The sequence below is a fragment of the Uloborus diversus genome, chromosome 6, assembly GCF_026930045.1.
Source record: "Uloborus diversus isolate 005 chromosome 6, Udiv.v.3.1, whole genome shotgun sequence".
NCBI classification, from domain to species: domain Eukaryota; kingdom Metazoa; phylum Arthropoda; class Arachnida; order Araneae; family Uloboridae; genus Uloborus; species Uloborus diversus.
In genome coordinates, this window is record NC_072736.1 from 138,497,540 (window position 1) to 138,518,175 (window position 20,636).

A 20,636-nucleotide genomic window follows, 5' to 3' on the forward strand; every position below is an offset into this window, starting at 1 on the left:
ACTGTTGCAGTATTAATTACATGCCCATGAAATTAAAGAGTAAAATAATAAAACCATACCATGGTAATTTTGAATTTAGTAATTATTTAAAGCTTTGCAGGTAAGCAACCCTTAGGGCACATCATACTTGTTTTCCTGTTTAGTTAAACATAAGTGCACAAGATGTCAGTCGTTTGGTTTTACAACCAAAATACCAAAGGCTTTCTGTAATATTTGTGCTAAGACGCAACTTGAGCCGTATATTTATTGCAACAGAACTAGTATTCTGTAAAAACAAAATTAAATTTTTTACGTTAATTTTCGATATCCATGCAGCGAATGCCCAGAAACCCGAGGGAAAATCAGTAACAAGGACCCCACTGTAGTTTTGCATGTCTGTAAAACATTTAACCTGTGTGAATGTGACGTAACAAAAAAGGGAATTTTCTTCTCGAATAAAATAATTCAATATTTTGAAAACAAATAAGAAATGAAACATACCTACACTAATAATATTTTCCTTTTGATGTTTGTTTAAAAAAAAGTATTTTTTGAAGTTCTGAGGAAAGGCCTAATGTTTATTTTTTTGGTCTAACAATGTCTATAAATATCCCAGCACGCTATTTCATGTTATTGCACTATAAGGAGATACTAGGATGCATAGTATAAAAATATACAAAAGCCACTTTAAACTCTTCACATTACAGTAATTATCTTGTCAAAAGATCATACAAATTTGCTTTACTTCTTAAACATTTTACAACTTGCCACAAAACTTTTTGATTTCATGTATAACAAGATGTTAAAAAGCATATTAAACGTATTTTCAGAAGTGCTAAGTAAACAAAAGTAGCTCCATTATTTTTATTTTTTTTGATAATTCTTCAAACTAAAAGAAAAGTAAATTTCTTGCTTAAATTTATCCTAGAAAAAATTTTAAAGGAAGACCGTGGGAAGTTAATAAGAGAGGGTGAAAATTCATTCAGTCTAATGGAAAAGAGAGATAGCAGTTAGCCCTGGTGGGCTCATCAATTTAGATTTGTCGTAACACAGCTCCATGCAAATATTCTTACATAGAAGCTATGTATATCTTCACACAGGAAGCTAAAAATATACAAGTAAACTTGAGAGAGAACCGCAAATGTGGTAAGTTTTCCCCTAGAAAAAGTGAAGATTAAAACTAGGGTATAAGCAAGTACAGCTCCACAGTCTGTTAGCTAAGGCAAAATAACTAATCTGTTATAAATAAAATAAATTAGCAAAAATTATTTTTCATAATTCTGATTTTTTTAAACATTTTTAACCTTAAACTATACACTCATAGAAGTAGAAAGGCTGAAAACTTTGATGCCACTAAATGGGAAGGGTGATAATTGGTTGAATCACTTGATTGGTAAATTAAAAAAAAATAATGAGTAACTGAATTGAGCCTTTACATAACTAGTTATACAAAGTACCAATTCAGATTTTGATAATTAATTATTTATAAGTTGTAATTTAGCACAATTTTTTGAATCAACAAATAATTTAAAATTGACAACATAACTGGGGGAGGGGGAGAGATCCAAATTGTTGGGTTTAGCCAATAAAATGCTTGGTATCATCAATAGATTTATTTTTTAAAAAAACTAAGGAGGTTCTTCTGCCTTTATACAGAGGTTTGGTAAGACCTCATTTGGAGTATGCTGTTCAGTTTTGGTCTCCTCATCTCAAGAAAGATATTTCTTTATTGGAAAGGGTTCAAAGAAAGGCTACTAGGCTAATAAGAGGACTTTCAGATTTGAATTATGATGCCAGACTTAAAAAGTCTTAGAGCCTGGAACAAAGGAGTCAGAGGGGACATGATTCAGTACTTAAAATTTATTGAAGTGAAAGATGTTAAGGGGTTAAATATTTGTATGAAAAGCAGAATGAGGGGTTACTTTAAGTTGTTAAAATCTCAGGCTAACTAGGAAAAATTATTACTTTAGTAGGATTGTGGGCACTTGGAACAACGTACCGGAAGGTAACGTAATGAGCAAGGGGGTAGATAGCTTTAAGAGGGCCATTGATCTTCATTGGGAGCTAATAAATTGACTAGGACCAGCCTAGCCGAGCCCGGTGCCTCTTCGTCACATTAGTATTTGTATATTTCTTAAATTACCGGTTAATTATTTCAGATTTTTTTGTAATTAAGATTTGAATGATTAAGCAAAAGAATTAATGATGTCACATACAGCAGCACATGGTGCCAAACGCAATCATATTACACACTAAGGTGCACAAGCATGAATTATAAAAAAAGTTAGGTCTGCCTAGTTTTTACCAGACTTCTACCTTGAATGAGAATTAAGTTGAATCTACCTTTGTTTCTTAGCACAGGAGAAAACAAATTTCAAACATCAAGAATTGTCTACATACATAATACATTTAGACTGGGTTTATATATATATAGTTTTTGATTATGAATGGTTGCAGCAGGACTAATATGAACTGCAACCACATGTTTTAGTTTCATTTCTTTATACTGCAATGCTTCAACCTTTACTTTTTACCTGTACATAAAGCTAGATTGTCAATCGTGCATAGAGTTAAAGCTACAACAATAATCACATCACATACATAATTTTGATTTTTACCCGCTAATTTCCAATTTTGATTTTGATGAGAATATGATCAATTGTGACAAGAGGTTTTAGAAAAAGCATTTATATGGTGTTCGTAAGTTGCTGTGACAAAATAGGAGAGATGATATTACTGGCGGAGAAACTATTTACTGAGGAACTTGGCAGGCCTATTGTTTCTAATTGTTTCTTTGGTTCGGGGGGGGGGGGGGACAAAGAGAGCATACTCAATGCAAATTTTATCGGGAAAAAACAACAAAAACCATCCTACTCACGTGTAAAAGCATCAATTTTTCAAAGCCATGGGGAAGGGCAATTGATCCCTCCGGACCCTTCTAAAAGACTGGGGGAGGGGGGGGGGGGGAGTTAGGCCAAACATCAAATAAAGTCTGATTCTAATGAGTTGACTTCTGATCATCTGAAGGCTTAAGTGATTTCGTTTTGCTTAAAAAGAGATGAGGAAAGATGACTTGCGGATCTTAATGGCAATTATTCCATTGTGTCAGTCTAGGAATTTCTCCTCTTTCAACCTAAACATAAATGAGCTTGTCCAAGGTCATGCATCTTTTTACTTGAGCCATACTAAAAGAATAACTTCAAAGCAGTCAAGAAGCATAACTTTTTTTACTTCTGTGACATTTTTTGTTCCCCGAAAGATAAGTAACACCCGTCCAGAACATCCTATATGACTTCTTCTGAGGCACGGCTGGCTGCAGTGGCATTTACGAGACCCCCCCCCCTCCCCTGAAGAAAAACATGCACGGGTAGAAAGGCATTATTGCCAACTTCCAGATTGTAGTTCAAAAGTAAATACTTTGTATAAATCAGAAGCAAAGGTGAAATAGGAAGAGTTCCATAAGCACAAATGGGACAACTTTGCACTGAAAGTGTTATTATATTTCATTTTAATTGCAACATCACAAAAATAGTCTCCATTAACCACGATCACAAGGAACTTTTATAACCCACATAGCACCGCTCTTGCTCCGGAAAAGAAAGGTTTCAAATTTTCACGATTAAAAGAGAAAACCGATGAAGTCTTGAAAAGTGGTTTGACCCAGCGACGTAAACCAGTTTGCAAACTGTATACCAGGTGGAAAGCTGGGAAAACGCCATTTGCAGTAGTGCAAAGAGATTTGCATAAAAATCCGGAATGCGGCGATAAGCAGGTTACAAGAGTTCCATGTGAATGCAACTGTTGACAGTACAGTTTGCAGCTCTGAAGCCAGTCCTGTTCTTCAAGGCACATTAAATCATTGGTGTACATTGGATGCCTGTACATTCCATGGAAGATCACATCACAAGAATCGTTATTGCAGCATACAGGATAAACACACAGAGAACATTCCAGACGGTGTGCCAGTCTTTCTTTCTCTCTTCTGAATTATGTAATAGTCTCATCGGCCCCAAATTGTAAGAATCTACTTGGAATTTTGCTCTGATCTAATAATTAATGTAATACGCAATTATTATTTATTTTCAACTTTTAAAAATTAATCTTAAGACTTAAAGATTTTCTGATACTAAAATAAATATTGTTTATCCTGATAGGCGTACTGGCTCAAAACTTAGTGGTTTAACAGCCCATGGGGGGTCACGGCCTTGCTGTACCCATCTCGGTTTTAGTGACGGTTGGTTGGTTTGATTGGGTTTTTTGGCACAAGAGCCTTAGTAGACTATACTGCGTCAAACGATTGTTGAATAGTGGAAAGAAGAGCCGATTAAGTAATTTTTATTAAGGAGCAAAGGACATAAAACTTCTAGAATTTTGAAAAAATAGCCAAAATAAGCAAAGACGAAGTTTAAAATTTTGGGTGATGAGCCGAAAGGAATAACTGAGAAACAATTTAGAGTAACATAAAAAAGTTACCAACAATGGAGAGCTGTGGGGTGCGGTCAAATGCAGAACCCCCTGTGTTTAGTTCCCAAGCACAATTAGTACTTTTTTTATCGGCCCACTGAAGGGATGGAAGGCTGAGTTGACTGTGCCCAATTAGGGAATTGAACCCAGGTCTGCAGAACACAAGCACTACCACCAAGTCACTAGGCTTTGATGGACGCAGTATTGATGCTAAAATTTAAAATTTGTCACAACAGTTTACGAACAACACTTCATATTTTAAATGCCATTGAAATAAATGATACAAAATGTGCAAACAATGTTTTGAGATAAATACAATACTCAACCAGCAAATTATGATAAAATAGTTAAAAAAAATTGTAAAAAAAAAACTTTAAAAATCACTGGATAAATTTCATTTTGATTTCATTTTTATATGCACTAGAAAACATGAATACCCGGCAAAAAATTTTGATGTTTGGTCACAACATTAAAAGTCAAAACATTTCACAATAAAAAAATGTGTGAGTACACCCGTTATTAAAATAATCACAAAAGAAATATAGATGAAAACTATGAATAGAACTAACACACTTAAACTGACCATTAATAAACAAAACATAAATAGTAAATAAATATGATACATAATATAAACCTAACATGTACAAAGAAATAAGATATTCACGATTTTGATTTTTCTCAGCAACTGAAAATACGTAATTTCAATGAAAAACATGAAAAGCTACCACATTACATCTAGGATACTGATACAATTCATTGATGTCACAGACAATTTTCACACAGCAGTTTATTATTTTGTACATTTCATTTAATTAATATCCATACCACTAAACTTGAAAGTCATAATGATTTGATCAAACTTTTCTACATTTTAGATTATTTAAATTTTAAAACCTTAGCAATTGCAACTTTTCGAACCACAGTAGCCTAGAAAAAACGACAACAGAAAAGAGATCTATCACATACACACACATTTTCAATTTTCTGGACTACGACAAATACATTATGTTATAATAAAAAATACTTCCCCAGAGGTTCACAAACTGTTGATGTAATTTGAAGGAAGCTGTACATAAAATAATGCGAATCTATATACAAAATGCATACTGGCTTCAGGAAGAGAACATTAACACATACTATACTTTGATTTTTTTTTTGCATACACAGGGACCAAATAGGTATATCTAGGAGCTAGTAAAATATTTTTTAAGCATTGGGCATCGATTTTTACAGCAACATTTATAAGTTTTGCATAGTTAAGTCCATCATGAAAATAAGCACAATATTTTAATATTACGTTTGCTCACACATAATGTCATAACTTGTGAGAATCTGAGAGTTAAATAACTAAATAAATAACTAAAATAAGGACATGCTGACTACTCTACAGTTTTACATTTGCCTTTCAGCTAGTAACTACGCTTTTAACAAAAATATATTTTTTATCAGCGAACAAAGAATATTTCAACTATAAATAATTAACATACATACAAAATGTTTTACAATCTTTTAGAACTGAGGTACTTTCTAGCACAGGGGGATTTAAGAAAAAAAACTGAAATTTCCCGGATGAGACAAGAAGTTCGCGGTTGAAGTTTACTACTGCTAGCAAAATTCATGACAGGAAAAAAAATGACCAAAAGAAATGAATCTCTATTAAATATTTTTTTACTTAATTAAAAAAAAGTTAAAGTAACAATTTTATAAAAATAAAACATTATCAGAGACTTGACAGCAAAAATTGCATAGAAAATCTACGCTCGAGGCATTTGAAAACTTACATTTTAAACTTAAAAGCTTTAAAAAGAAAAGGAAAAAAAAAAGATGGAAATCCTAGTTGAAATAAATTAACCTTTATAGTTAAAATTTTTGGAAAATGTTGTACCTACTTCATGAGAAATTTTTTGAGGTTTATTAATATTTTGCCAAACTATTTTGTTGAGCCTTAATTTATTTCTATCTTCACTCAAATACTGATTAGCTGAAAATCAGCTTCAAATGTGAGTTCAATGTTAAATGCCACTTGAAATTCTTAACAGTACATATTTCAAATAATCGATAACAATCATGAAAAAATGAACAATACTTGATTTAACCATTTATGACCCGACGGGAGTCAAAAGTCCCATAGAAAAAAATGCCTGAATTTTCAGTAATTAAGACTTTTTCATGTCGCAATAATCTCACCTCCCATTTTTCAAAGAAAAAAAAGTTAATGTAGCGTTTCTAATACATAAAAGAGTTGTAAAAAATAAGTTTCAAACTCTTTTTTCAAAATATGAAGGAATTTGGGGCATAAAGGGTAACTTCATTCTTCAAATCATGTAACTAAATTCAGTACTTTTCCCCAAAAGGTTCTAAGCTTGAAATTGAACAGTTTTCAAGAGAAACTTATGATAAGATCTACATTTTAAGATTTCAGGTAAATTCATCTTCGACATAATCTTAATGGCACTAAATAAGAATTCAAAGATACATTGAAATATTTTAATCTTTGAATCCAAAATAAATTATGTAAGGATGGCAAAAAAACTATAGTTAAAATCAATGATATAGGATTGAATATCAGGTACCTATTAAAATCAGAAATTTAACATGAGGTAGTAATTGAAGTTAACATTTTTTGCTAAAAAAAGATAATTTAAAATAAATAATCTTAACAAAAAGATTTACAACACAAATATATTTACAATATGAGTACATTTTTTTTTTATTCAAAGTAACTTTTGAGAAAGGAACTACTTTTTAAAAGAAAAAGTGAAAAATATGTCACATTTACATTGAAAGGAATAAAAATTTGGTTTTTAAGACCAAGTAATGGAAGAAAATGTTTTAGTTAGAAATTTATTCTGATAAGCAAATTTTTTAAAGTTGCTTCCTTTTTTTTTTATTTTTTGCTTAATTATCATTTAAATTTCTGCATTTTTAAATTTAAATAGAAAAATACTGAGGAACCACACATAACAAGTTTAAAATAAAGACATACACAAAAATGTTTTGTACTAAAAAACCCGTTTAAAAAAATTAAGAAAAGTCATAACATGAGGTAATTCTTTTATCCAAGGTGTCCAACCGTACACATGAAATTCTTTTATACATATTGTTTTTGATTTCTGCACAATGTTTTTTTTTTCCTTACATTCAATAGGTTAGTAACGTTCTGCAACTTATTTTTTTCCTTTGCACAATTATTTACTTTTAAATTTGATAGTACAGTAAAACCTGTGAAGTTGACCACCTGTCTAAGTTGATCGCTTTTTTTCAGGCATGGAATTGGCCCTTATCAAATAAATCAACCTTTGTAAGTTGACCATCTGTTTAAGTTGACCACTAAAGTAGTGCACCACAAGTGGTTAACTTACACAGGTTTCACTATACTTCAAGGGTGGATACAAGGATCCTGCACTGGCAAAGTTTCAAAATTGGAGTGCTAAAAACTCAGTGTAGGTCAACTTTGAAGATGTTTGGGGGAAACAATGAATAGAGCTCACTCTTGGAAACTTGATGAAATTGAAGTTTCAAAAAGGCAAATTTAAAAGTACTTTGGTGATATTTGAGGAGGAGAGGGTTAGAGGCGTTTCTCCAACGACATTTTGAAAAATTTAAGTTATAAAGTAGCGATTGAAAATCATGTCACATAGTGTTAGGGGAAGGGATGAGGATTAAGAACTTTCATTCAGTAATTTTTCAAAACATGCCCGCCCCCCCCCCCCCCCAAAAAAAAAAATTACACAACATTCGATGATGTTAAAGGAAGAGCTTTGAAACATTACCCTGGAATTATTTAGACATTATTCCATATTTTAGGTGTTTCAAATAACAATAATATTGTATATATATGTAAATCAAATACGGAGTAAAAGGTAAGTAAAAAAAAACTTTAAAAATCGCCCCCTTTTTGAAAAATTTCTAGGTCTGCCCACCTGCCCTTGAAGTGCTCTGATTAATTAAAGAAAACCTAGAACTGTTGATTCCAATCTAACTATAACAAATTCAGAAACTGATTTTTATTGTCCATTCAGAGATTTGATATTTTAAAAGAAACAAAGTATTAAATTTGATGCTTTTCTATTAATACATCGGCTTTTTTTCCGTCCCCATTGATTCAATCCCTGGACTTTCACAATCAAAATTAACAACTAAATTTACTTTTCTTTTAGAACAGTAGTTGTACAGCAATATTTTTATACGTCAATGACTTTAACTTAATTTTTTTTCATTTTTAAAAAATTGTTGGACACCCTGTATGCTGCTGTAAAACAAACAGGGATATTGTGACCAGAGCTCAAAAACCAAGAAAACTGCCATAGCTTAAAACTGTTGCATTTTATTTGTATTTGTTATAATTTTTCTCTTTTAAGTTCACTACTCTGCCCCCTAGCAGATAGATTTTTTCTTAATCCCTGAATCCCCCCCCCCCCCATTAAGAGCTCGCCAACATATTAATTCAATTGTTTTTATGATTTTTTATTTTTATCCAATTACTTCCTTTTTAAATTAAATTAGTACTTTTAAACACATATAGAAAACAATAAAGAAAATATTTTTATATTATACTGCCGGCCACGCTTAATCGATTAGTGTTGGGGTTCCAAGAAATATCATTCGATTAATCGGGGTACTTGATTAAGCGGAGAAATTTTCTTTCCCTTTCTAAACTGACAACATTTGTCTTAAAATGTATAATAGTAATAAATCAATAGCTATATAAAGGAATTAACGTTATTGGCAAACAGCTTTTGAAATAACAAAATATTTTAATAGTTAGCACATACATTACAAGTACATATTAAAATTATAAAAAGTAACTTACAACTTGAGTCATGAAATTCTTGTTTTTTCACCTTTTTTCAGTACATTATTATTATTATTTTTTTTTTAATTTCATAACAGTGGGTTGCTTGCTCAAGGGCTGTTGGGAACATATTTCTAATTCCCTTTCCCCCCTCCTTGTCTGCTGTGTTCATTTAACTATCATTAAATTATTTGTGTTTTATTTATATGTTATTTCATTTAATTGACAGCACTTTTTTTTTGTAATGACCAAGAAAATAGAAACTGTATAGGATAGTGGAAACGTTTTGATAGATATGAACCTTGTTTTTCTTGCCCATTGTGCATTGTCGGTGAAAAATATTACTTTATATTTTAACCTCAATAATTGTTCTCCGTTTATTTTTAATTTATTCAAAATTTTTATCAGCAAAAATATTTCCGAAAACTGATCAATATTATTCGATTATCCGGGGGAAATTATTGGATTAAGCCGGGATCTTTCACATTGTGCGTATGAGGAAATATTCGGTTCCGGGAGGTTTTATTCATATAAGCGGGGTATTCGTTCATCCGTTACCCGATTAAATGGGGCTGACAGTATCTACGATGCAAGGGTTTTAAGAGCATTTTTTAGAAATGACAGATTAGAACATAAACTAATTTCAGAGATTTAAGCATTATAATAAACATTAAAATTCACCACAACAAAATTTATACAATTAGTTTTTGATTTCATACATTCCTTAAACTGGAAGAGAAGATTACACATGAGTGATTCTAACAAGTGCAAAAAAAGAGAAGGGGAAAAAATAATTTTTAAATAAAGTTTTTTAACTTTGCAATTGAACATATATGGAAATTAGTCAATTTCCATTTTACAATAAAATTTCTCAGAATTTAAATTAGACGTGTAACAATTAATTATACAAATTAAAACAATGAAATAAAATTTTGCTAACATAGAAAACCAACAATTGAAAACACATCAGTCATAATTATTCATCATCTACGATATGAGGAACGCAGTTTTTTTAAATAAAAAAATAAGATAAAAATTTCTATATATATTCATGACAGTCTTCTTTGAGGTATATGGAAGGATAAAAACTACTTGTAACATAACACACATATATGAAAAAAACATATATGTACAAAATATAAATCTATAAAATTTGTATTATTATAAAATTCTAAAAGGAAACAAAGCGAACTTTTGATCTAGTTAACATAGCAACAGCATATAACTGCAGTCTTTGTGACTCAGAGCCAATTCAAGATCTACAAGATTATTGCTTGTTATGAAAAATATTTAGGTTTAAATTCAAAGTAAATCTTTTTTATGCTCGTAACATTTTGAGTTTGCTCTACAAAATACAAAAAAAAAAGTTTCAAGAACAATTAAACGCCACAATAAAATCAAGGGTACCCACCTGGGGGATGCAGACTGTGGCATTTAAATTTGGAGGAGGGGGGAGTATTTTTCTCCTTAAGGGGGGCCTCGCTCTTGGTGGGGGCATCTTTGTGATATTTCACGCGGATACTCCCTTGCTCTTAGGGGGAGGGGGACACCCTGATAAAATCACTTCAGATAACCTTTTGTAGCCTACTTCCCCATTAAATTTTAAAAAATAAATGAATAATTAAATAAAAGCATAAAAGAATGCTTAAAATCTTGTATAAGTCGGCTGCTCTGATAAATTGAGACATCACCCTTCCTTATTGCTCTAAAAAGAAGTAAATAATGTCAAGAGCAAGTCTCAAGTCATCAGTCACAGTATGCCAACAATATCATCAAAAAACAAAAAAAAGTTGAAAAAAAAAATCAACAAATTCAATATTTTAAACAATTTTGACGCAAATTTTGCTTTGAATGATCTTATCCTGGCTAATGTTAATAAAATGTTTAATGAAATTTTCTACATTGTTTTTATTGTAAAATATTAACAGACTCAAAAAAATGTAATTTAACTTTAAAATTTCCTTTTTGAAACATTAATTATTGTACAGATATACAATAGAATAGAATAAAGATGGAGATGTTTTCAAATAGCTAATTTACTTTTTCCATGAAACAAATCTATCTTGTTTTGAGAAAACTCTAATGGTTAAAAATTTGGAGAAAATTTTGGAATAAACCTGACTTTAAGTCGAATACGAGAGGGTGAAAAAGGTAGTTAATATTGCAAAATTGGTGTTGGAACAGGAAAGCTGGTTCATTTAGTTTCAGATGAACTTCTTGTTCATCTATGGACATTGATTTTAAATCGCAGAAGAAAGTCGGAAAGGCAGTTTAAAACAACTCTCATGCAAAAAAATATTTCAAAAGTTCATTTTCATTTTAAAAAATTATGCGAAAATCTCAAATCCTAAAACAAAATTTAGCAAAGAATTAGATAATATTTAGAGAAATGGAAGTGGTTGGTTGTGATTTACATTTTAAAAAATTACAAACATCAAGAAATGATAGGTGAAACATCTCATTGAAAATATATCTAAAAGTAGAGGTATGGATAAATATATGATTACACATAAATATCTTCAGAAAAAAATGATATTGTAATGGTTAAAATGAAAAGGCATATAATTAAAGTACTCACTTAAATACTTGACACATACAAATTTTGACTCATGGGAGAGGGGAGCAGCAAAGCATATTTAGCTGTTTACACAAACATGATACATAAATTTAATAAATAATACAATTTTAAAAAGAGGTAGCTTGATATGGCTCTAAAAACATTTATAGAACTTTAAAAAAAATAATAATAATATACAATACAAATTCTAAAAGGTAGAAAGCAAATCTAAAATAGAATATTAAAGCATATCTTGCACAATGCAATCCTTGACATTTGGTTTAATGAATTTTGGTAATTTCTTGTAGATTTGGACCAAAACCAGTTACCTGAGGTAAAAAAATTTACAATACAAAATGATATAATAATTAATAAAATCATTAATGCTAAAAACATTTCAACTGAAATTTTCAGTCTTTTTTAAAAACTTTTTCTTTTTTGTATTTATAACAAATACAGTTCTTGAAAAGCTGAATGAGTTACATGTATTTTCTCTGGCACTTGCAATAAACTTCCTGAAAAATCTAATAGTTTCTTGATTTATTTAACATTAAAGAATTTGTACTAGAAATAAACTATAGTAAACAAACATGATGCAACGAAAAACTTCCAATCCAAATGTGAAAAATGAGGGAATACTCATTTTCTTATAATTTAGAATTCATTAACTTTGCAATAAATTAAGTTTTCAAAAACAAAGAAATGCATGAGGATTGAGAATTAAGAAAAAAATATCTTAACACTTGCTAATTGTCTGAAGGAATTCAGCACAAATCCTTACTGCTAACAAAAACCAATTGCTAAGCAGGAGTTAAGGTGAAAGCAACTGTAACTGGCTCAGATACTTTTTGACTAACAGGAAGATAAACAAGCGATGGGACAAAAATATCTTGCTTTGTAACTCCTTCTGATTTCGGTTCTGAAAGATGAAAAGGCTGCATGATCACATCAGAATTACTAGGCAAAATATATGGCACAGGCAATTTCACAGAATCGTTAAAACTTGAACCTTGCGTGGTTGTCTTTTCATCCGATTCCTTGTCACACACTAAAGAACCATTCTCTGTGCCACCAGATACCGTAGTCTTAAATTCTGCACTTTTTCGAGAAACAATAGCATTTGAAGTTTTCTTGGATGAGTTTTGCACGTCACAGTGGTTTGAAAGGCCTTTTTTGCTTTTATGCATAACTTGAATATGATTGAGACATTTAACTTTGGTTCTAAAAGTTTTGTCACATTTGCTACACCGAAAACGCTTGTATTTTCGGGGATGTAGTTCATTTCTATTATCAGGATCAAATACATCACTCCCTGAGTGACTAAAACTTGCACTTGCATCATGCACGCCATTTTCAATGTTAGGAAGCTTCTTACCAGGAGGAAGTGAAGTTCCATGACTTAAATGATGAGTGTAATAATCATTTTGGTGGTACGTCATACTGCAAACTATACATGATATCATTCTAATATGTGAACTAACTTGAGACAATTTAAGGTTTTCATCTAAATTTACGTAAGAACAACAAGAACATGGTAAAACTCCACTTTCTTTCGAATCTTCGGTTAGATGAGAAAAAGAATTTACATCAATGCCAGAAAATGCTTTTGTTTCATAACATTTAACATGTTTTTCAACTAAATGTACTTGTAGCATGAGTTTACTCAAAAACTCTTGCCCACAAATATCGCAAGCGAAAACACTATTTTGCTTATCTTCTTTATTCGCAAGTTCATCCGGAGACACATTATTTGGAGTTTGAGAACCATTTCCAGTGAGTTTTTCTACCTTCTTTTCATTCACATTTGAACTATAGGAAGGACTACCGACCATGGAAATTTTTGACACGTCATCAGAAATTCCATGAACATTTTGCTTGTGAACTTTAAGAAAATATTTACTGCACAAAAATTTCTCGCAAATGTCGCAATACACACCAGCGGTAGATGTTGCCAAACGCTCCTGCTGAATTTTATCGACATCAATGCCGTGCATTTTCAGCATGTGAGTTTTCATGAAATACTTATTACACAATTCCTTATTGCAAATCTGACAGAAGCTACTCCCACTTTTCGATCGACCACCAGAATTGAACATATAATCGCCATTTTCAAAATTTTCCACCAAAGCTTCCAAACCAGAAGATATGATTCCATGAACTTTGTATTTGTGTGACATTAAAGTAAGATGGTCAGGAAACTGTTCATGGCAAGAATCACATGATAGGACAGATTCTGAAGAAGCATTTGTCAGATCGGAGCCAGCGGGAGCAAATATATAATGTTCTGATTCCATATGAGCTAAAAAATTACTTTTGTCTTTGCATTTCCAGAAACACAAACCACAATTAAATGATCCAGACTCAGTGGAACTGTTGCTGTTTTCCTGCATGGATTTGTCAACAGCAGACGTATCTTTCTCATAGTTACAAGGCCCATTCCTTTTGTACACGTCAAGCGCTCTGGAAGTATCATCTTCTTCTTTTACGGAAGCACGGTGAGTTTCCAGCATATGGGTTCGAAAGGCTTCGTCACTAGAGAAAGTTTTCACACATGGAGCGCACATATGACCTTTCACAAAAGGCTTCGATTCATCAACCTCGTCTGTGCAATTAGGCTTCTCTGAGCCTTCTGAGAGTTCAGGAAAATCAGCTGCTGACGATTTGGCAGACCCGTGTTTGTTTTGTCTGTGAGAGTCGAGGTAGAATTTGTCACAAAACTCAATGTTACACAATTCACACAAGTACTTTTCCCCTTTCTTTTCCTTCTGATTTACATTCAATAATGTTTTATTTTGAGTGACGTTATGTGGACTAGAACCATTTAGGAGAGAAACGTTACAGTTTATGGAGTTTTTAATATTTTCTAAACTGACATTTATTTTGGAGTCTTCATCTTTGGTGCTAAGTCCTAAATTATCAAGAGACTTAGAAGATTCATAACTCATAGATCTGATCAAAGGTAAAGGTGATATTACAGGCACATGTATACTGCTAGGGATATTAGGAGATGATTCTTGATTTTCATGAATGCCATGAATATTTTGCTTATGTTTTTTCAAGAAATATTTATTACAAAAGTATTTCTGGCATATATTACAATATGAATCTGCAGAACCAAATGTTGCACCATTTTCACACATCTGACTTATCATCTGTTGAGTAACTTGAGGATTCATATGCATGTTCTTATATGAAAGTTTATAGCTATAACCACTCGAATTGTTCTCTGAAGAACAAATACCATGCTTATTTGCTTTGTGGGTTTTTAAGAAATACTTATTACAAAATTCTTTTTCACAAAGTTCACAATATGCCTCCGGATTGAAGACTCTGACACCATTGGACGTAATAAAACTACGTTGGGAAACAGGAAGATTAATGTTTGCTTGTTGAACTGGGGAAGAAAACTCGGAAAAGTTATAAATGCTGGAAAGTTTAGAAGCATCATTTGTTACATCTACTGTATTCATAGTAAGTAACGGAGGCAATTGTGAATACGCACTTTGCATAGAATTCTTGTACTCGTGATTCGAAATAACATCCTCAGTCGATTCAGGAGAACTAACATCGGTAGGGGATTGCAATGAAGATTCTTTGCTTTTAATAGCAAGTTTATTCACCTTAGCAGCTTCCTTGATTTTGCTATTATATAAGGCATTAGTGACTCGAGATATAGATCCCTTCTGAGAAGCATGGTCAGAAAATTTATTCTTTTCCGAAGTGTGACTTTGATTTGAAATCCCCTCATCGTAAGAAAAATGAACAGGACTTTCTTCCCTCTCTGCCTGCTCCAACTCATAAGATGGCAACTCAAACTTTGGAGAGGTAGCATTCTGTATTTTCAATGGATTACTTTGTTTGCGCCTCTTTTTCGCTTTGGGCTCCCCTCCAATGACTTGAGGCGAAGAAGACGTAGGAGTGTCATTTGATAACGAATTGTTCAATGTTGTACTTGCATCACCGTCAGTAGACAGATCATTTTGCATGCTTGGGGAAAGGGAGTTTAATTTCTGCTCAACGACATCAGATCCAGTTTCACTTTCAACACTCATTTTTTCCTTAAGTAGAAGTTATCTTTAAATTGAAATTTTATCATGGCATTCATTCCAATAACTTTACCTACAAAATAATATCCAATTTTATATTACAAATAAATAAAAGCATACAGCAAATAACTACAGTAAACTCCTGATTATCCGCAGGCAACTTACTTGTGGCGTTTCAAACTTTCCAAAAAAAATTTTTTTTGACTAGATATATTCGCATATTTTACCTTAACAAGTAAAAAATACTTTTTTTAGACATTCTTATTGTTTTTTTCCCTCTCCCTTTCAATGAACATAAGCCTTTTAAAATTACCAAAACTTGACTAGTAGAAACCAGTCTTGCATAATATAGATGAACGCAGGAACGGCGTTTACAGAAAATTTTTGGCTCAGCAGGAATTTTTTTCAAACGTTATTTAAAAAATAATAATAATAAAAAATTAAAAAAAAATTTTTTTTTAAGGGAATTTTTTTTAAAAAATCCCAGTTTATTTCTGTTAAAGCCTTTTTCCAAAAGTCTTTTAAAACACATGCGTGAAAAATGTCATGGTTTTGGCAGTTTTCTTTAGTTGATGGAAAATAAGCACAAACAATATGTTATTGTCAGGGTTGGCAAGTTTCTGCCGAGGTGGTTAAAACCGCTGGTAGAAACCGGTTAAAACCGGCATGGCAAAAACTACTTTCTGCCACATTTGCGGCAGAAACTGGCAAAAACTCACAAAATTAATTCTTGATATACAACGGAAAATACATGGAAAAAAATAATTAATTGTTAACCAAAGCACTAATTTTATTACAAAATTATCACAATTAAAAATCAAATGTTACATTGTTGGGACCCTGCAATTGCCTCTTCGGAACGGTGGTTCCAAAAATCAACAGGTTCTCAATTTAATATGCACAAATGAGAAACTTTAGAATATTCTTGAAACAGAAGAGCTAGCAGACAATGCATCAAGGAGCAAGCAATGTTCGTGAAACTTTCATCTATTGAATAACTGGTCCACCATGTAGTAACTAGGGTTGTGGTAAAAATTTGACTAAAAAAATTAGTTTTGAGAAATGGGGCCAATTTATTTTGCAAAGCTGTGACATTAGGTACAAAATTCAAGGCAAGTAAAATTCTGGCACTTTCTTCTTGAAGCATGGGACATGATAATTTCAATCACAAACAATTTAGAGGAAGCATAGTGAGCAAATTACAATCAGTAATGCCCGTTCAATTCGGTATGTCACTCCTCTTTCCTAAGTACCCCAGTATGATTTTTTATCCTTTGTTAAATTAATCCAAATACTACGAGCCTCTGCACAAACAATTGAGAGGAAGCATGTAAGTGAGCAAATTAAAATCAGAAATGCCTTTTAATTTTGTATGTCGCTCCTCTTTCCAAAGCACCTATAAGATTTTTTGTCCTTTGTTAGATTAATCCAAACATTATGAGCATCTGCAATTGAAAAGTTCCCTTTCTGAACTAAATCAAGGGCACTATAGCATTAGATTTTATTTTTTTAAATGATGAAATGATGTTTACTCAAACAAATATCATTAACTAATTACTTGAGTTATTAAAGACACTTTTAAGTTTTTGCCAGTTTCTGCCGGTTTTTACCGGTTATAACCAGTTTCTGCCACTGGCACGGCAAAAACTAGTTTCTGCCGGCAGAAAGCCAACTCTGGTTATTGTAAAAAGAAATTAAATGACTGCTTTAAACACTTTTTTTTGACCTGTTTCAAATTTGAATATAAATTTAATTGTTTATTCAAGGGTGAGTTAGGCAAAATAATTATTTGCAGAAAATTTTCCAGTCAGGATTTATGTTCGCAGAAAGCTTTTCATTTTATCTAAGTCTGGTGGAAACCTGATTTTTTAATTGACACTACTGATTGCTTTACATCTTCACTACTAGTGTTTGTAAAGAAGGGACTGGACTAGTCTTGAAAAAATACCTCCCCCCCCCCCTTTTGCATATTTGGTGTACCCTAGATTGACCTGTTGCAGTTAATCTGTGTGCACGATTTGTTTGCGTATGTGCATAATCCGTTTTGAAATAATAAGTGATCATTTTCTAGCTCATACGTAAACTGATAGTTTTACTGTAGTTTAAATGTATGTGACTGTTATTGACCATTTTTAAGCTCTGTTTGCATGAACTTGCCTAATTTATGGATTGACTGCGAAAATTTGCTTATCCGCGGCTACTTTGCCACCCATTCTGCGGATATAATCTGGAGTTTACTGTACATCACGAAGCAAATCTCAGTAAATAATAATAGTGTGGGGGTAAAATCAATACAACAAATTTTGTGTAAAATAATGATTATAAAATAAATTTGTTTAAGAATTACCCCCCCCCCCTCTAAAAGAGAAAACTAGGAAAATAACATAGACACTATTTACATTTATACCACAAATCACTTTTTTGCTTTTTACATCTGAAAACAAATAATTATTTACCTAAAGTGATGCTGATGGGGTACAAAGAGCATATAAGTTATTTTTATTAAATAGAATGATCTAAAACCTACGCATCAGATGCAGAATTTCTTATAACTGGTCTTACCGACCAGTAACAGTGAAGATATACTAGTTCGCAGGTTTGACTAGCGCACTTAATATTGTTCATGACAATTTTAGTAAATAGTTGTTGTTGTTTTTACAAGCTTAATTTGTTGTAATCATGTTAAATATGCGTTTATCAAGAGATGGGAATGGTTGGAAGAAAATTGGAATTATGGGGGAGAACAGGGTTTTTTTAAAGGGGTTATTTCCACCTGGAAAAATTGGAAATTTCCTCGCATAAAAAAAAATCGACTCAGAAGTTAATAATATTTTCATGCACTTAATTTATAAAATGACCATTTACTCAAGATCCATATGTGTAGCTGCTAACATTGAAAGATGAAAATTAGGGAAATAATATAAAAATTTGAATGCAAACCGGATGTTAAAAATATAAGTTAGGGATTTCTTAAATTGGACCGAGATTTCAGAAAACTGGCAGAGTAAAAAAATTCAGATACAGTAGAGTCTCGAAAATCCGAGGTAATCGGGGCTCATGTCACCTTGGATTGTCCGGCAAAATTATTCTAGATTAAAAATTGACACAATTTTGACAACATAAGGAGGAGAATTACTCCCTTGTGTCTAGAAATGGAAGTATGGTCTTCATGAAAAATTTATCACTCAGATTTCAATACAAATTTCCATTTTAATTTCGTCTTAACGAATTTTGGCTTTAGATTTTCATGATGTCCGTACGTTTTTATGTGTGAAAATTTGTAAGCTTATAAAACATGTATTTTGACTGTGCCCGAATCCATTTCGATGAGATCGGAAAACCTTTTTCATTTAAAAAATACATGTACAATAAGAGTAAATCTTAATTTTTGAAAACTTGATTAATTTCAACAGAAAATCCCACAAATATCTCAAAAAAGCGTTTCGAGGTATAATTTTTTTTAATGAATAAGGTTTCTCAATTTTTTTTCCATTTGCTTGTCGAAATAAATGCTATAATAATAAAAAGCAATGATAATAATTATGTCTAAGCAGTGAGTAAATACATGAATAAAATTTTTATAATCAATACAGCTTGAAGTTAATAAATAGAACATCAGCATTTATTTTTATCTGTTAAAGGTCGTGAAAGCAAAAAATTATTTCGCTTTAATTAGTTCTCGAAACATGTCACGAAATTTACAACTAATTAAAAAAAATGTATTTACGTAAATAATTGTACTACATTCTCATTTTGTCAATTATTTACCGGAATAGAAAAATTCCAGCTCGTAATAAATAAAACATCGCACAGCGCAATATTAATAGCAGACGAATTCGGCAAGTTGGTGATGAAAAATAAAATTAATTTTTCCATCAAAACACTGTGCAAACTTCCTGTGGACGAAAGCCGTACATCGTCCACTATATTAGCCCCTTATTACAACCAATTTCCAGTAGTATTTTTCTGTTTTTACTTTAATAGCTGCCTCTAAAAAAATGAGAAACTTAGCATCATTTACATTGATCTGCTGCGATTGACGGGAGAGGTTCGCCGACAGCGCCCTCTAAAAAAGTGAACAATCGTTGGCACTTCTAAATAGGAAAGATTTATCTCCTCCCTTCTACCTCCCTGCATCAGACTTAGATAAAATGGAAAGCTTTCTGCGAACACAAATCCCAACTGGAAAATTTTCTGCAAATAATAATTTTGCCTAACTCACCCTTGAATAAAGAATTAAAATTATATTCACATATGAAAGAGGCCCAAAAAAAATGCTTTAAATCATTTAATTTTTTTTACAATAACAGTTTGTGCTTATTTTTCACCAACTGAAGAAAACTGCCAAAACCATTATTTTTTTCATACATGTCCTTTAAGAGGCTTTAACAAAAATAAACTGGAATTTTTTTAAAAATTCCCTTTAAAAAAGATTTTTTTAAAAACTAACATTAGCATGAGATAGTTATATAACGATGAGTGCTAATAAGCACGAAACTGCAGTCCTCAGTCCTCGGCTGGAATTGACTGAGCTGGCGGTGTATTTTTGAAAAAAATTTCTGCAGAGCCAAAAATTTTCTCCGAACGCCGTTCGACGCGCTTGTCTACATTATGCAAGAATGACTATCATTTTAAAAAAGAATGTATAGCTGAAGAGCAAAACTTTCTTGATACTAATTAAAAATAAAAGCAGCAAGTGACCAAATCGTAGCCATGAAAACAAACTCTTTACAAAAGTTGAGATTGCAGAAATGAACCCTCTTTGCACACAAACACAAAGTAGGGTCTGGTGGGG

The 20,636-nt window shown here is 31.9% G+C and overlaps 1 protein-coding gene across 1 annotated transcript; it reads right to left on the reverse strand.

The window, feature by feature from the left end:
- Positions 1–12,595: 12,595 nt before the first annotated feature.
- On the reverse strand, positions 12,596–15,847 carry LOC129225004 (zinc finger protein 62-like). Its single transcript, XM_054859551.1, has one exon. It carries the CDS (start codon positions 15,845–15,847, stop codon positions 12,596–12,598), a length of 3,252 nt encoding a protein of 1,083 aa, XP_054715526.1.
- Between the last annotated feature and the right edge of the window lie 4,789 nt (positions 15,848–20,636).

Bases quoted from the DNA above. Each gene is read 5' to 3' on its own strand.
- LOC129225004 (XM_054859551.1), bottom strand. From the start codon at position 15,847: ATGAGTGTTGAAAGTGAAACTGGATCTGATGTCGTTGAGCAGAAATTA.